Source organism: Leptonychotes weddellii, chromosome 10 (genome assembly GCF_054177405.1).
Source record: "Leptonychotes weddellii isolate Sample4059 chromosome 10, ASM5417740v2, whole genome shotgun sequence".
NCBI classification, from domain to species: Eukaryota; Metazoa; Chordata; class Mammalia; order Carnivora; family Phocidae; genus Leptonychotes; species Leptonychotes weddellii.
The window spans coordinates 51869112-51887363 of NC_138378.1; the positions used below are offsets into that span (position 1 = coordinate 51869112).

The 18252-nt window shown below is 41.6% G+C and overlaps 1 protein-coding gene and 1 long non-coding RNA gene across 2 annotated transcripts in view; one reads left to right on the forward strand and one right to left on the reverse strand.

The window, feature by feature from the left end:
• The first annotated feature begins 3673 nt into the window (after positions 1 to 3673).
• Positions 3674 to 8983, forward strand: LYG1 (lysozyme g1). The gene is made up of 5 exons (XM_006734202.2): positions 3674 to 3835; positions 5789 to 5893; positions 6837 to 7030; positions 8538 to 8670; positions 8865 to 8983. Exons 1-5 carry the CDS (start codon positions 3793 to 3795, stop codon positions 8981 to 8983), a joined length of 594 nt encoding a protein of 197 aa, XP_006734265.1. The 5' UTR covers positions 3674 to 3792.
• LOC115941229 (uncharacterized) overlaps positions 6493 to 18252 on the reverse strand; it is a 54072-nt gene continuing 42312 nt past the window's right edge. Inside the window, exon 5 of the long non-coding RNA XR_004075995.2 lies at positions 6493 to 8420. This is a non-coding gene — a long non-coding RNA (uncharacterized LOC115941229). The remainder of the gene's footprint in view (positions 8421 to 18252) is intronic.

Here is an 18252-nt window from a genome sequence, read left to right on the forward strand (position 1 = left end):
AAGAGGAGGCAGGACAGGGACTCTATATAAAGCATTTCAGACTGACTGCCTCTAAGGACAAGAGGTAACAGAAGACAGGTGAGTCTAAGATGGACTGGTGGAACTTACATTCAGGCTTATTGAGAATGAAAGATCCAGTCTGTGGTGATCGATTGGTAATGACTATGTCTTTGCTGCTAAGTAAACAAGACAATTTGCAGTAGGATAAAACTTAAGGACCTCGCAAGGAAAGCCCAAGTTATAAAAGATTATGTAGATGATGGGATGAATTTTTTCCACTGTTCATTATAATGCTTATAAAAACCTAGATTTCTGTTAATGCAAGTATATAGTTAATTTTGGATTTGTGAGCATGTGCAAAAGAATAGAAATACATGTGCCTTTAATGGAAACTGTAATAGGCTGAAGGGGATGTCTTTGCTGTGAATTCAAAACCAAAGGATGGAGGTGTTGGCATTTTCCCAGATAGCAATCTCTCCCCCACCTTCACCCTCCTGCCAATGGTACATTAACCCCACATACCTTGTGTGATGGCTCTATAACAGAACCCTATTTTTCTCTGGAAGCTCTGAAAGGACAAAGGCCAACATGTCTAACAGCTGAAGCCTGGCAGAGTAAAAGGATAGACAAGCTTCAAGAGTCTTGGATAGAACAGAGAGGCCATGGTCTCTTTGATTTGATCTTTGTTCAGAAAGAGATATTCCTGGGACAGGTCCTAGCACTAGGAGAGGAGACTTCCTGGATTTCTCAACTCTGGGAATCCCAGATGGGCAAAGTGAGGAAAACAGACACAGAGGCCTTATGGAGAGAAGAAAAGGATTCGCCCACCAAGAGTGAAGAGAAGCCATCACACCTCCAAGCTCTTTGGGGCTGGTAATCTGCCCCCAATCCAAATTCAGGAAACGTATATTTTCACAGTCGAGGTAACTCTGCCAAAATGTGATCATAGTGGCAGAAACATTTGATATTTGTGACTGTCCCTGCTACCATTTTAATTTAGGACCTGTTGGTGCAGAGCCATCTGCAGGGCAATGGGCTGGGGTGTTGCTGTGTGTGAGGAGGGAGGGTAAAAACAGGGCAGCAAGAGGGTGGACTAAGACGAGATGCTGCTGGAAAGGCCTATCAGCCTACAAGGAGCAAGCAGATGGAGAGACCAGTTAGCAGTAAAAGCAGGGCGAGTCGACAGTGTGGAGTGGGAGACCTGTAACGTGCGTGTGTAGAGCAGTCCTCAATTCTTCCAGGATCAAATGGGGGGCCACAATGGGACAGGGCCACCTTCCTGCCCAGCACCTCGGGACACTAATACAACACATTTTCCAGGCTGGTTGGAGGGCCCTAAGGATGTGGAGTGGCTATGGTTTAAGGGTTCTGGTGAAGACCTAGGAGAGCATTCCCGGAAAAAGAACAGGAGTTCTGTGGTGAGATTAAAGACCAAAGACCTTTATTTCCACCTTTTCCAGAAAAATAGTTTAAGAGAGGAGTAAATGGTCTATTACACCTTACAAATCTAAATGATGCTTTGGGAATGACAAAGCACTAGGTGGAGGGAAGGTGGGTAGAGGCCACCAGGAACTTGAACTGGCCCCAAGGGATGCAAGGGATGCTTGTGCCCCGCAGGCTACTGCTCCAGCTTGTTGACACCCCTGTGCTGCTTGTCACTGTTTCGCTCTCCAGTAAGGGAGAAGAGGGATGCCACCAGAGATACTGTGCTTGGCATTATGAGCACTGTGCTGTCTTGGCCTGACATTCTAATAATGGTTTCAAGGGCATGGAACCACAGGGGCATTAAGAGTTTAATCATAGATAACCAATGGACACTCCCTGAGCACGCTCCCACCGTGCCTCAACAGTCCCTTCTAAACACAGAGAGTTTTGTGGCATCTATAAAGTTGGGCCACAGAGCTTGAGTTGCTTCAATATGCTGTGTTTATTTCCATTGTCACTTCTTGCTTTTTTCCTCGTGTAATTAAAATGTGACAAAAAGGAACTCTGTGTTTCTAAGTAACTGACACATAGAATTACATAGACTCTTTTCAACAGAGCTTTTAGTTCCATGCTTGGAACGTGACGTAGCTTTCATGTTGCAATGCAGACGAAGTCCTTTTTTTCCACTTGGGTGTCCAGGAGGAACTATTTTTGTTCCCTGGGAAAGCAGCAACAGAGTAAAAGACCCTGGGTTTAGCATCTGGATGCCAGCTGTGTTCTTTTCTGCAGGGTTCTTTCCATAAAGCCAGGAAGAAGCCTCTGGAAAGATCAACTTTCCTAAGACTGTATGTGCTTTTCCTGTACCTAAGTGGCTCTTTCTCCATTCTCTTTCCTGGGAATGAGTGTCCTCTCCATCAGTGTGGCAGAGGGGGGCGGGGGTGGTGGCTCAGTGGATGTTGAATAAGTGATTCTTGGCCAGTGATTGGGCCTGAGAATTTCTGCAGACCCAGCTAAAATTCCACATTCCTGTATCTTTCCAGTGTTGGGACTGAGCAGGGCATTTTCTGCTCAACTAAGGGATATCAGGTAGACCATCTCAATGTTGTAGTGAAGAGGAACAAAATACATGGCCATACCTGAGGAGCACACGACTGCTTGGTATAAGACCTAGTTTACATAACTTCCTTAATACCTCTCCTTTATCTTGAGACAAAATCTCTTCCTGGGTGTTTGGAAGGAAACACTCATAAGAATAACCTTGAAGCAAAAGAGATGAGAAAGTGCCAAGTGCCTTGTTTATATGCATACTCCTACTTATAATGACAGTAATAATTAAAAATGATAGGTAGCCAGGCCCCCCTGACCCAGGGAGAGGATTAGAACACCCTGCAGTTGGAGGGGTTGCAGGAGGTGGAGGCTTTGGGGGCAGGAGGCCAGATCCTCCAGCACTGACGGGGGTCAACTGCAACCTATTCTGGGTGGCATTTGTCTATTCATTTGGTAGCTAGTGGGAGAACCAAGGCTCTTTGTACCCATGGAAGGTGGTTAGAGAAATGGTTAGATGAGAAAGACAGAAAGTGAGCGAGTACAAGTGCATGCCAATAACAAGTTATCACTTCTCCTGTCTAGCGAGCACCAAATGAGTTTAATCCTGCCCATGACCTGACTTTTGGGGATTTGACTAGGTTTTCTCCTGCACAGGAGTTTTGCAGAAGGGGAATGGGGAGCATGGCTCAAGGTGGCCAAAGGGATCTGAGATTCTCAGGCTGTGGGATTAGAGCAGTGGGAAAGGTCTACCAGTTCCTTCCTCTAGTCAAAGCAGAGTATGTTCCAAGACACTGAGGAATGTGTAACCTTTCCTTTACACTGAAGGAAAAAGAGCTCAAATGAAAAGAAACACTGATATAAAATTCTCCTTTTCACATTATCTTTTGATAATGAAAAAGCTACTACTGGGATAAGGCACATGCATCAAAAATTTGCTTTTCAGGATCTGGACCCAGGTCACTATGTTTCTCGGTGTTGAGAACCAAAGTATCTTGGTTTCCTGAAATAATTACTCTTCGGTAACTCGATGGTCTGGTGAGTCCCTGTGAGCCAGGCAGGAGTCTCCTCATTTTTAAGTTAATTGAAAGGATGGATGGAGTACAAGTCTCTTACTTTCGCTTTTTTCATTATAATTCAGATCATTAATTTTCTTAGTTCAGACATGGGGAAACCTATTCCTTTCTTTCTTTCTTTTTTTTTTTTTTTGCCTTTTTTCATAGAAACATTACATATTGTTATGATGATAATGGATATTTTCACATCTTTGATCTAATTTCTATTCTAAAATCATTTTAGGACCTGTAGAGCCAGCTCATCAATATGTCTGTGCTATGGCTGCTTCTGGGTCTTCTTGCCCTTACTGGTGAGTGTGTTTAATTTGTCCCATATGACCTTGGAGATGGGAAGGATAAGCATAGGAACAGAATGGTATTTCTGATACTTGAAACTGAGGTAGAAAATGTTGTTTTTCTTCTAAGTTGTCCAATAAATAATGGACTTAGTAACAACCACTGACGAATGGCCTCTTTCCAGATGCCCCACAAAAGGAGGGGGCTCTCCAGAATGTGGAGTGGGCTTAAACCAACATTGCTGGAGGCTGGACTTTAAATAACATCATTGATAAGTACTCATTGTTCTTCTATAAAAACCATCTCACCAAAGTTATTGAAGTTATTAATAGATCACGTATTTCCATAGAAGGATTGAGATGGTTTACGATAATAAGACTAATGTAATTTCAAATAGAAAACTAGCATGGAGGGGATCAAGGACATGTGACTAAACTAACCACTGAGGCTGACATAGTTGCTATGCTTGCATTTTGGATTTGGTCTTAAGGTTCCTTGCAGACCAAAAGGGAAAGTACATGTTTTTTGATAAATAAAAGGAGGAAGCATAGTTCCTCAGGAGAAGCAAACTTTTTCTTGGCTCTAAATTCTGATGATTTTTCAGAGGGGGTCTTATATTCATTCATTTATTGATTGATCCATTTATTTAACAAGTACTTTAAATTTCTAGAAGGTATTTTGGGAACATAAGGAACTTTAAGGAGCATCTAATGTGACGAGGGAGTGGCTACGAGGCAGGAAGCAATGAATGACACAACCCATTACAATATTAATGGTATTTGTCACCAGTTATAAAGATAAACGTGTACTGATTAAAAAATGAAAAAGGACAAATTGGCTCGTTTAATTTTTGGTACACTCGTAAAAGACCAGGTCTTTTCATCTGCACATTTCTTTCAGATTTCTTATCAAAAGTTTGTAAAGTAGAAGCATTTACTCCAAAATATTAATATTTTCAGATGTCAACTCTAAGAAGCTCTTAGTAAGAAAATAGAACCTTAAAAGGCATTTATATAAACATATAATACACATATGATGATGTGCAATGAATTTGTTGCCAAAGACTTGCAAACCATTAAGATTTGATGATATGAGCAAAGAATAAACAAATAAAAAATAGTAATCTAATGAGAAGTCCTTACAGGCTTATCACAGTGAGATGATTTTCTCAGGGGGCAACTTCCTGTCCCCTGTAGGTATCTTGTTACTGCTTATGTGTCCTTCCGCTGTGAATTATGAATACTAGGGAATGCCCTTCTTTTCAGCGGCCTTTGTGAAAAACCTCTCCTCCCTGGAAGGATAGCAGTAGGTAAAGAGAGAGAGAGATGGAAAGGCAAAGACCAAAAAGGAAGACATGGAAAGAGGGAGCCCCCCGGTGGAGACCTGGTCTTGTGCCCCATTACATGTCCTCCTCTCTTTGCTGTCTTAGGCACCCCCATCTAGAAGAGCACACCATCCAGAACACCAGGGAAAGCCAGCTCCAAGTCCCAGTGCCTTTACTTTGGGTCTGGCTTGAGACCCCAGGGAAGCCTAGGCTTTATACCTGTTTCTCAAGAGCAACCATAAATATCTCATCAAACCAGCCAGGCAGGAGTATTTGAGGGAGAAGTATTGAGAATTCACCTAAGATGTAGGATGAAGACTAGTTACAGGGAACAGATCCTCTGGTTTGATTCCAAGGCCAACTCAACAGCACTGGACAGCCCAGCACTTTGCAAGGAGTATAGCTGCTCCAACAGTTGCTCGTGCCTGCAGGATAGGAGGTGACAATTCAGTATCGAGGAGGTTTCTACGATCATTTCTTAGTCACTATACTGTAAATTTCAAGTGTTTCAGTTCAGAGTGAAGTTCTTGTTGTTATTGATTTGGGCAAAATTCTTTTTATTAATGGCGCTTCATTTGTGGACAGAAGATGATCAAAACTCTTCTAGTGTAATGCCTTAGGCTGAAAATTTCTCAATTTGTAGATTCCTCTGAAAGCAGCAACTGGGGATGCTATGGAAACATCCGAAACTTTGAGACCCCTGGGGCTTCTTGTGGGATTGGAAAGCGTCATGGTCTGAACTACTGTGGTAGGTTATGATCTCATTGTCCACCTCCTCTTTCTCTTAGAAGGTGCCTCCTTTTGGCAAATGTGGCTTTAACAGGATTTTATCCCTTTCCTTGATACCCCACACCCATGTCTCCCTGTCCTTCCCCACAAATTTTGATCCTCTCAATGTATCCTTTTGGTTCCCACTATTTCCCACAGCCCTACACTACCAAGTGACAGGAAGAGCACTAGACATGGAGTCCAAAGACCTTGTCTGAGTGTGGGCTCTGGTTCTTCAACAAGTCACTTAGTTCTCCTCTGCCTCCACTGAAAGGTGTTAAAAGTACTCATTTTACAATTTTGTTGTAAACTCTGGTTGATAGAATGTGGATGAGAGTGTTTTTGAAACACAAAAAATACTTACAAGGTAAGTGAGCTAGCCAGGTAAATTAGTATTGGTTTTCCTTTTGCCCAGCATCCCTTGTTTTTTTACAAAAGTTTAAGCTCATGCAATTTCTAGGTGTCACTTTAGGGTGGAAAGGTGGGCAAGAGTGAGCAAATCTGTCAGGGAAACTCTCCAAGGACTTCTTGAAGGGGTTGGGAGAATCTCTCTTTTGTATATGGTGCTCGTTGTGGCTGATGGACAGGTACATTTTACTGGGTCACTGTTTGGGGTGCTTAGGATGGAGCCAATGTGCCGTGCCCAGGGAATTGTCCTGCGTGGGCCAGAGCAGCCCCTGAGAGACCAGCGAGGGGCACTGGCAGCCACAAAGGACATTGCCTCTGTGGATGCCAACTCAAGCTTAAAGGAGGAAAATCATACTCTCGGGTCTAGGAATGGCCACTAGGGATTTCAGAATGAGACATGGGCTTCTTGGTCCTAGACTACTGCCCAGAGCCTTGGAGTGTGATTTCTCTCCTCTTGAGCTCTCATGTCAGCATAAGTCACAGCAGCCACATCCTTCCTTCTGTGTTTGCATTAGGAGTTCGTGCTTCTGAAAGGCTGGCTGAAATAGACATGCCATACCTCCTGAGATACCAGCCCGTGATTCATACCGTCGGCCAAAAATACTGTGTGGATCCTGCAGTGATTGCTGGAGTCTTGTCCAGGGGGTCTCATGGCGGCAACGTTATGGTCAATGTGGGCAACATGGGCGATGGCATCGGGGTTGTGCAGGTAACCCTCCGTCAGTTACGGCATATGGCCGTTGTACCGCATGGCACAACGCTAAGGGGACATCTTCACATTTGTTGTTGTTGACACCCTGGAGCACAGCTCTATGGGACACAGACTGAAAGGTGCTTCCTAGAGCTGTGACAGCCACAGCTCTGCCTAATAGCAGTAGCAACATCACTGCTTCATTGTGAGCCATGGTTTCTTTGCAGAACCAACTGTGCTGTGTTTCCAGGATATCATCCATGGTACCCTATTCTGGATCCTTGCTCTGTTATTTTGCAACCACGTGACCTCATTTAATCTCCCTAGGACTCAGTTTCCTCACCTATAAAACACCAGCCTCCTAGAATTGTTATGAAGACTCAATGCAACGATGTGAAAACGTGCTTAGTTTCTGGCAGATTCTTAGTAAATACTGAATTCCTTCTCCTTGGTCTTCTTTCTACACAATCCTTAGTTCTGAAGATCCAGTTTTATTTTTGCACAAATTCTGCCTGGTTTCACTTGTCTCATAGAGTCTCCCGGGGAACTGGGCATTGACCCCACAGTTGAATTAATTGTGTACTGGGGTAATCAGTGATGGCAAGGAGGCAATGGCGCTGTGATTTTTTTCTATTGCATTTCACATTGTTGTCGTAGTTGAGAAGCCTTTACGTAGTACAGTCATTTCTTAAGCTTTTAGGAAAATGTATTCTTCAGTGATCTTTAAACTGGCTTCCCATTAGTACTTGGGATGACACTTTGCAATTTAAAAGTACTTTCAAATACTCTATCTTATTTTGATTTGGGGGCCCATCCAATAATCTGATGAGGATGGGGTGAGGGGGAAGGCATGTAATCCATCCTTTCCAAGCGAGGAAGTGATTTTACAAGGAGAGGGTCATTGCTGCAAAGTCACATGGCAGCTGGAAAATGCAGAACCGGGACCAAGAGCAACACGGGCGATGTTAGGGTCAGCGTCACTTCCGATACCCTGCTCTGACTCCTTCATAAACTCTTGTTCTTGGGAAAAGGATGCATTGTCTATCTACTTTGAAGATGAAAGAATTCTCCAGAGTCAGGCATTTCTCCTAAATATGTTGAAACTCATATGGAACGGTAACCAAAGGTATATAAGAAAAATCAGAAGTACATTTAGACATTCAGATATCTGAAGGAGAATTACAAGTGCAGATAGAAAAACCCCTTCTGACCTATTTGGAAGGCTTGTGTTTGCAGCATTGAAGGAGGGCATCGGACTGGTACATCCACTACCTCTGTCACCTTCGGCTTCCAACTCTGCCTCTCACCATTACAATGAAGCAGCTGCGAAATGTCTGATCATCCTTCCTTTGCCCAAACCTTGTAGCTTTACTGTTTATCCGCAGGGAGATTAGAGGTGGCATTAGTTCTGCCAAAGGAGGAGGAGAGAAAAAGGAGGGAAATGAGAAAGCAGCACTGGTCCCATGAAGTCCTGTCACCCTCCCACATGGCTTACCTAGCTTTTCCTCTGCCTCCCTCCCTCCAGGACCCTGGTCTTTATGCTCCCACATCCTGGATCAGCGAGTCCCAGGTTTCTCAGATAACCGAGGTCCTGACTGTTAGGATCAAAGAAATCCAGAGGAGATTTCCAACCTGGACCTCTGACCAGTACCTGAGAGGTAGGTGTAACCCATAGGTTGGTGGTTTCACAGCATGGAATTAATAAGAACAAATGTAAGACCTTGCACGAGATCCCCCAAAACCTCAGCTGCCTCCTGATGAGCAATTAGGAAAGAGAATCTAAGTCAACTGCTGAGACCCAGAAGCAACGAGGGGCCATAAGGTCAGCATTAACCCGTCTCACAAATTCCAGGTGGACTCTGTGCTTATGCTGGAGCTCCCGGCTACATCAGAAACAGCCAGGACCTGAGCTGTGACTTCTGCAATGATGTCCTTGCACGAGCCAAATACTTCAAGAGACATGGCTTCTAACACTTCAGAACAAACCCGAGGTCATTATCACATAGAAGACCTCAACTATTACACAGATAAAACTAGCCAATGGGGCTTGTAACTGAATCTGAATTTGACCTGAAGGTCATCAAAATAACGTGAAGCACATTAAAGGAGGAATTGTCTGCATTTTGTGGTGTGGTGAGTGTGTAAATGAAGGGCTGTGTCTCCTTAAAGGTATTTCCATGGAAGTTAGCTGTAATGTGGATTTCCATGAAATTAATCCTATAGCTCATTGACTGGCATTGCCATATTGAGCAAATAAAAATACAGGAAGCCCAGTTAAATTTGTATTCCAGGTAAATGATGAATGATTTTTTTGTGTAAGTCCCATGCAATTTTTAGAACACATTCATCCTAAAAAATTATTCACAGTTTATCTGAAATTCAAATTTATCTGGGTACCTGATATTTTATCTGGCAAACTCCATCACTGATTTCTTTGATAAAAATCATAGTTTCAAATTTTAATTGAAAACTTTTGTTTAAGATTGTACTTATTTATTTCAGACAGAGAGTGAGCTAAAAGAGAGAGAGAGAGCATGGGTGAGGGGAGGGGTAGAGGGAGAGGGAGAAGCAGATTCCCAGCTGAGTAGGGATTCCCCACTCTGGGCAGAGGGTGTGCTCCATCCCAGGACCCCGGGACCATGACCTGAGCCGAAGGCAGACACTAAACTGAATGAGCCACCCAGGCGCCCTTCAATGAAAACTACTGATGAGAAAAAGGGTGAGATGGTGGCTAGCCCCATCTGGAAAAGTTTCAGGAGAGTCACTTGTTTATATTTTTTAAAGATTTTATTTATTTGAGAGAGAGAAAAAAACATAAGCAGGGGGAGTGGCAGAGGGAGAAGCAGGCTCCCCACTGAGCAGGGAGCCCAATGAGGGGCTCGATCCCAGGACCCTGGGATCATGACCTGAGCCGAAGGCAGACGCTTAACCGACTGAGCCACCCAGGTGCCCTGGAGAGTCACTTGTTAACTCTACAGCATTAGCTTTGCCCTAGGACAGACTCTCTGTCATCTAATTTTACCTCCTCCTTTCTTGGACCCTGGGCCACAGAACCTTCTCCTGTACCTATAGTCCCCCAACTCAGCTAAATTATTCCCTGGTTTGGGGTACTTAAGACTAACAGAGCCAGGGCATAGGATAGTGCTTCATCAATCAGAATTGCCCTCAAGGACGTTGACCAGCACTATACCGGTAAATTATTTAATTCAAGGGGTTGTGTGTTCTATCAATGTAATGAGTGTCCCATCCTACCAACTGTAGAATGTCAACATTCTTCAGGGTGTCATTTTAGAACCACTGTCATCATTTGAAGCAGAAGTGTTTTTAAGCAACTACTGTGTGCTCAGCACTACATGAAGCACTATATCAGAGTTAGTGGCCTCAGAAACTGTTAAATCACACAATTTAGTTGGGGATCATAGCCAACCACATGTGTGCACAAGGTACAGACTCAGGGCCTGCCTCAGGTAGCAGAGTGAGGTCCTCATCTTCTGCATCAGGGGCCCGTGGAACCTACCTGCTCATGACCCTTGGTGCCCTTGACTTCCTTCCTCATCTCCCCACCCACTGCTTTCCAAGACCTCCCCTCAAAGCTGAATGCAGTTAAGGAATTCCCACCACGGAAACGTGATGAGGGAAACCTCATGAATACACTGTCTTTGGGGATGCACATTTCACTGGCACAAGGAAAAGAGATTGCAAGGCATTCGTGATGGGCCCACAGGGGAAACACTTGGGTGAATAAAGTCTTCCTGAAGTCAGACTCCCAGGGGGCAGCCTCAAGCAGCCCCCACCACAGACATGCAGGCCCAGGAAGTGGGGGTAACTTGTGTACATGCTGATAGAGTCTCTCCCAAGGAAATATCCAGCCCAAGAAAGCCCACAAGGAGCACCATGATATGACAATAGGAGCTCTGGAAAAGGCACAACTGCATAAGAGGTTGGTAAAAGTATAAGGTATTAATTATATAGCCATTAACAAATCCTTATTTGTAGAACAAAACCTTCTATCTGCCAACCACTGTACTAAAAACTGTGAAGGGGAAATCCGTGCTCACAAAGGCTCCTCTTCTAGTTGGGATACAGATATACTAACACTTGGGACAAATAAGAATTTCTCTGAAGAAGAGATAAATAAAAATTGACGTGGGAACTCTGGTGAAGAACTGAGGCCTGAATTCAAACAAGTGGTTAGGCTGTTCATTAGGTGCTGAATTCTCACACTGGCCCTGACAGGATACACCATTTTTATTTCAATTGAACAGAAAGAACTGTGACCGGAAATGTTATGGCCCTTGCCTTAGTCACAGAATCAGAATCCAAGCCCAGGTTTCTTCCATTTAAAACCTTTTTATTTTTCCCTGACACATGCACATAATTAGATGATTATAGTTTTTAAAGATTATTTATTTATTTGAGAGAGAGAGAGAGAACAAGTAGGGGAAGTAGGAGCAGAGGGAGAAGGAATGAGAGAATCTCAAGCAGACTCTGCACTCAGCTTGGAGCCCTACATGGGGCTCAATCCCTCGCTGAGATCACAGACCTGAGCTGAAATCAAGATTGTCAAATGCTTAACTGACTGAGCTACCCAAGCCCCCCTGTAATTAGATGATTATTAATATGTATGGTGTGTGTGTGTCTGTCTGTGTGGTGGGGTGTTAGGGTGTCAACCATCAGGGCTAAAAATGAGAAAGTTGAAGGGGAAAGGTCCCAGGCAAATCCAGATGAGTTGGTCACCTCAGCCTGGCATTATCCCTTGTGGGAGGTATTTGAAAATGTGTGAGGGTGTTTTCCTCTTTCCCTCCCTCCTCCTCACACCCTTTGTTTTGTTATTGCCACAATCCTTGGGGTGGAGAGAGGGAGGGGGGATTGGACGTTACTGGTGATTTCTGGTGAAGCAAAAGGATGCTAAACATTTTGCAGTTTACCCTGGGTAGGATGGTCCCAACCAGTGAAGAATATATATAAATGAAGGTGTGTGTGTGTGTGTGTATGCGCGCACACCTTTTTTAAACCCCTTCCTGGGGTGCCTGGGTGGCTCAGTTGGTTAAGCGACTGCCTTCGGCTCAGGTCATGATCCTGGAGTCCCGGGATCGAGTCCCGCATCGGGCTCCCTGCTCGGCAGGGGGTCTGCTTCTCCCTTTGACCCTCCTCTCTCTCATGCTCTCTGTCTCTCATTCTCTCTCTCTCAAATAAATAAATAAAATCTTAAAAAAATAAAAAATAAAAAAAAATAAACCTCTTCCTGAGTTAGCCTTTTATCACCTTTATAACTCTGAAATTTTTTTTAAGAGGTCTGAGAGCCATCTCTTTGAAATGTAAACATCTAGGAAGATGGCTTATCTATGCTCCTGTCACTGTGATAGTTTAGCCTCTAGGCATCTGCTTGTCATAGAAATAAGATTTTTATTACTTCTTTTGATAAAGGTGAATTTAGGGTAAACTACTGAAGAATATACAGCAAATGGTGCTGTTAAGTTTTCTTGTATGTACATAATGGCTAAAAGTAGAGCAGCGAAAAAGGATTATAACTTCTTGGCTGCTTAAATAGGATAGAATTTCTTTCTATCTTTATATTCTCTTTGCAAATGATCAACCATGTCCATGCTCCAGTTTATGCTCATTCAATAATAAAACTGCTTTCTTTCTTTTTGATGTTTTGTGTAGATTTTTAATTCCCTAACAACACAAAAACAAAAGAGTATTTGGTTAAAGAAATCGCTCAGTCCCGGGCTGACAGTCAGCTAGCTGTGTGAGAACCTGGTGTTCCAGAAGGTCTTAATCACGTCACAGTTCTTTGGGTTTTCTCTTTTTCAAGTGCAAGATTTTCATCAAGATGCTGGAGGTTTCTTCCTAGAGACTGTGAATCCCGTCATACAAAATAGTTCTGTCCCAGAGCAGACACTATGCAATCACAGTTTGCAATTGAGCTGTGTAGTAACCTAAGATTACTTTCTTGAATGATTTTTGTTTTCCACGGAGTTAATAATTACCCTTTACTTGCTTACTGCCTTAGTTTTCTCTGTATTTATCTTGAATTATCTCCTCTCAGGAAGTCTTTCCTGAAGCCTTCTGCCCTGCTCCGACCCAAGGTAAACTAGAAGGCTCTGAGAGCATCCTGGGATCCCCTCCACCATTAGCCCTTCGCAGCTGCAGCTGTCCTTTGTTCTCCTTACATTTTTTGCATCCTTCTTAGCTTACTCCTTTGTTTTGATGGAGCACATTCTCCAGCAGCTTCCTGAGAAAAGTGAGTGGAAGCTAAATTTTTTTTTTGAGACCTCTCATGTACAAAATATCATTTTTTCTACTGTCATCTGAATAGGTGATTTGGTCTGGTACAAAATTGTAGTTTGGAAATAATTTTCCTTTAAAATTCTGAAAGCATTACCCATTGGCCTTCTGGCTTCCAGGGTTACTCTTGAGAGGCCTGAGGTCATTTCAATTTTAATCCTTTGTATATAATATATTCCCTCCTCCCCTCTAGAAGATTGTAAGAATCTTTTCTTGTTACATGTTTGATATTTCACAATGATGTGCTTTAGAAAGATTCTGGTTTTATCCATTATGCTAGGCAGTCAGTCCTTTCGAATTTAATTTCAATATTTAAAAAATTGCTGCTAATTTCCTTCCCTCCATTTTTCTCTGTCCTCTTTTCTGTTATTAAGCATGGACCTCCTGGACTGGTCCTCTAAATTTCTGTTTTTTTTATTCTCTCCTAATTTTCACTTCTGTCCTTCTGCTTTCTAGAAAGTTTCTTTATCTCCTCAAGTTTCCAGTAAGTTTTTCCTTTCTGCTACCATGTTTTTATTTTCCAGGAGGTTTTTTGTTTTGTTTTGGTTTGATTGGTTTGGTTTGGTTTTTGCTGTTCTCTGAGTGTTTCTCTTTATAGCATCTTGCTTTGGTTTCATCAATGCAATGCTTTCTCTAATTTCTCTGAGTGTATTATTAAGAGTCCTCCCCACTCCCCTAAGTCTTCTTCTTGAACAATCTCTATTTCTTCCTGGGTGCCTTTTTCTGTTTGTTCTCACATTTCTATTCCTGTTGGAGGCTTTCTTCAAATGTCAGGAATTATTTGTTATCTGGACATATTTAAAAGTGTGGGAACTAAAAAGTTTATCAGAAACTCTGTGCACATGGGTGGGGCTTATGTGAGCAACCCTATAAAGTGATCCCACTGGGCTATTTGTTGGTGAATCCTCTATGTCTATATATCTTTACATATTTTCTTTTGGCTATTCATATGCCTGGGAGAAAAAAAAAACATAGTTTTTAGACTTCTCTAGAGAGTAAACACTTGGCTGCCAGTGTTCTGGAATCCAAGTGGAAGTAGTAGGCCAAGGAACTCAGCATTCAGAATACATTTCACTTGGTCTTCCTCTTTTCTATATGGACCCCCTCCCAAATATGTGCCTGATATTATCCTGCCCAGAGACACTCTGTATTATCCTTCCCAGAGACAAAATCTCTGCTGGGATCAGGGAAGAGATCCAGGGTTTCAGCTCCTTCTTAATCATCTTTCAAACGTAAACATCTTTTCTTACCTCAAGTTTCCCTCACTTCCAGAGATGGCCGATGCCATCAATTTCTGAGTCTTCTGAGGATTTTATAACATGAATCAAGTTGGTTCTTTGCTTTCCCATTGCCAAGCTAGGATTTCACTTCCTATGCCTGTTTTATCAGAGTCCGCTTGTCCAAGTGTTTTCCGGCTTTCACAATTTTGCTGCTTTCATCTATCAGAGTCTAGGAATATTTCCAAGGACTAAGAGTTTTCAACCAGAATTTCTGTGCTTTCTGTATATCACACTTCGAGCAAAGTTTGTAGATTTCTCATGCTGTGGATTTATGCCTTGGTAGATCCTAGTGGATCACTGTGGAAGACAGATTCTAAGATGCCTTCTACGGTCCCCTCCTCCTAGTGTTCATGCTCTTGTGGAACTCCCTTCCCTTCACTCTGGGTGGTGACTGGGTCTTGCTTCTAACAAAGAGAATACGGCAAAGATGATGGGATGTTACTTCTGTGATTACATTAGAGAAGATTGTAACTTCTACCTTGTTAGCCAAGTCTCTCTTTAGTCGACTTTGATGAAGCAAGTTGCCATGTTAGGGAAGCCTATGTGGCAAAGAACGGAGGTTCGCCTCTGGCTAATAGTCAGCAAGGTACTGAGGACCTTGTTTCAACAACCCAAAGGAACTGAAACCTACCAGCAACCATATGAGTGAGCTTTGCAGCAGGTCCTTCCATAATTTAGCTTTCAGATGATACTCTAGCCCTGGTTGACTGCAGCCTTATGAAAGACACTGAAACAGAGGATCTAGCTGAGCTGTGCCTGGATTCCACAGAAACTGAGATAATAAATGCATTTTTTATGCCACTAAGTTTGTGGGAATGTGTTATGCAGCAACTAATACCACCCCTATCAAAATAATGGCTGGTCTGCCCTACTGCCAAACAAAACCCAGTTATATTTTGGAAGGGTAATCAGTGCAGAAAAAAAAGATTGCCTAATTAGATAAATATTAGGAAAATAAAATTGCTTCCCAAACAACAAAAAAAAATTATCTTTCATTTTGAAAATTTTCTGTATCACTCCCTTTTTATTTTTGTCAGTATCATATAAACACATAGAAAAAAAATAGAATTGTGCAGATAATAAAAAGCAGAAGTAACCCCACTCCATCCCTCCTCAGATAGCCTTAAGGCAACAAAATTCTTCTAATTAATATTTAATTCATTCCATCATGTGGATGTACCATTATGTAATAAATTTCCTAATGGAAGTTTGGATCATTGACATCTTTCTCCATGCCTGAATTTTATTGTGGAAATTTTCAAACAAATAGGAAGGTTGAAAACTTTTACAGTGGGCACCCATATTCCCACCACCTAGATTCTACCCCTTAGAGTTTTACTATACTTGCTTCAATACATATCTATTCAACTATCCATCTTCTACCCACCCATCAATCCATCAATTTTTTGGGGATGCATTTCAGACTAATTTAGAGACATTATTTATACTTCCTCCCAGATGCTTTAGTTAGTATAAGATTAACAGGAGTTCAACATTTGTCCATGATTCTTTTTTGCTGTGATTCTTTTGAGGTAAGATTTACACACACAAATCTTAAGAGCACCATTTGATGAGTTACAGCAAACACATACTCCTATACAACCTAAATCCTGATCCAGGTACAGAACACTGCCATCACTCCAAAAAATCCTCTCATGATCTTTCCCAATTTCTTCCCTCGAAGGCAACTACTGCTCAGTCTTCATACCATAATTTTCCTGCTCTAGAATTTCACTTAAGTGGAATAAATAGCATGCATTCTTTTTATATAAGGCTTCTTTCACTCAGCAAAATGTTTTTGAAGTTCATCTACATTGTTGCATTTACCAGTAATTCTTACCTTTTCCTTGTTGACTAGTATTCTGTTGTATAACTATCATACTCTGCTTATACATGCTCCTGTTGATGGTCACCTGGGTTGTTTCTAGTTTGGGGCTATTATGAAATAAAGTTGCCATGAAGATTCTTGTACAACTCTTTTTGTGGACATATCTTTTTCATATCTCTTGAGTGGATTTTTTTTTTTTCGAGAAGAGAGAGAGAGAGAGAGAAGGGGAGAGAGAGAATCTTAAGCCCAACGCGGAGCCCTATGTGGGGCTTGATCTCACAACCCTGAGATCATGACCTGAGCTGAAATCAAGAGTTGGATGCTTAACTGACTGAGACACCCAGCCACCCCCAGGAGTGGAATTTTTGAGTCAAAGCAACCACTTTTAATTCCTTCCTTTATAGTCCTTATGATAAACTCCTTAATGCTAAGTAATATGTTTTTCCCATTATCTATCACTTTTATATTATAATTTTTCCCAGACCTCAGGAATCAGAATTATATTAATTCATAAATACTGGTTAATGACTCTCTCTTATCAAAAAGTCCAAATATGGCCTTATTTTATTGTTATAGTTAGATATAGTTAATTATACAGTTGGTGTTTTTAGCAATTTAATAATCACACAGGCTCACCCTGACACTCAAATAAAACCTAGGATTCTAAAAATAAATAAGATACATTTAAATGTATTGTTCCTTTTCCTTCACCATTGTACCTCCTTGCAGCTCTCCACCCAGGGTAACTATCAACATGAAGCCTGTGTTCATCATTCCCTTGCTTTCCTTTACATATAGCTTTTCATTCTTATTTTATTTTTTAGCATTATAAAAAGGTTATGATGGGGAAAAAAGCCACATGATCTTCTTAATTGATACAGAAAAATAGTTTGACAAAATTCAACACCCTTTTATGATAAGACACTCAACAAACTAGGAACAAAAGAAAATTAGCTCAACATAATTAAGGCCATATATGAAAAACCCACAGCTATCAACACACTCAGTGATAAAAAACTGGAAGCTTTCTCTCTAAGACCAGGAACAAGACAAGGGTGCCTGCTTTTGCCACATATGTTCAACATAGTACTGGAAGTCCTACTTGCAGCAATCAGACAAGAAAAAGAAAGGAAAGACATTCAAATTATAAAGGAAGAAGTAAAATTATCTCTGTTTGCAGATGACAGGATCTTATACATGGAAAACCCTAAAGATTACACATACACACACATGCACACATATGCACAAAACCTGTTAGGACTAATAAATGAATTCAGTAAAGTTGCAGGGTACAAAATCAACACCTAAAGCTCAGTTTTATTTCTATGCACCAACAATGAACAATCCGAAAAGGAAATTAAGAAAACAATTCCATTTATAATAGCATCAAAAAGAATAAAATACTAAGGAACTTAACCAAGTGGGAAAAAGAGCTATACACTGAAAACTATAAAATGTTGAAATGAAAGAAAGCACAAATAAACGGAGCAACATGCCATGTTCATAGATTAGAAAACTTAATACGGTTAAGTTATCAATACTACCCAAAATGATCTACAGATTCAGTGCAATCCTTACCAAAATCCCAGAGACAGTATTTTGTTTTGTTTTTGGTTTTGTTTTCAGAAATGAAAAACCCATTTTAAAAATCAAATGGAATCTCAAGGGACCCTGGATAGTCAAAATAATATTGAAAAAGAACAAAGTTGAAGGTCTCCCATTTCCTGATTTCAAACTTACTACAAAGCTACAGTAATTAAATCAGTGTGCTACTGGCAAAAGGCAGACTTACAGACCAATGGAATAGACTAGAAAGCTTGAAAATAAACTCTTGCATATAT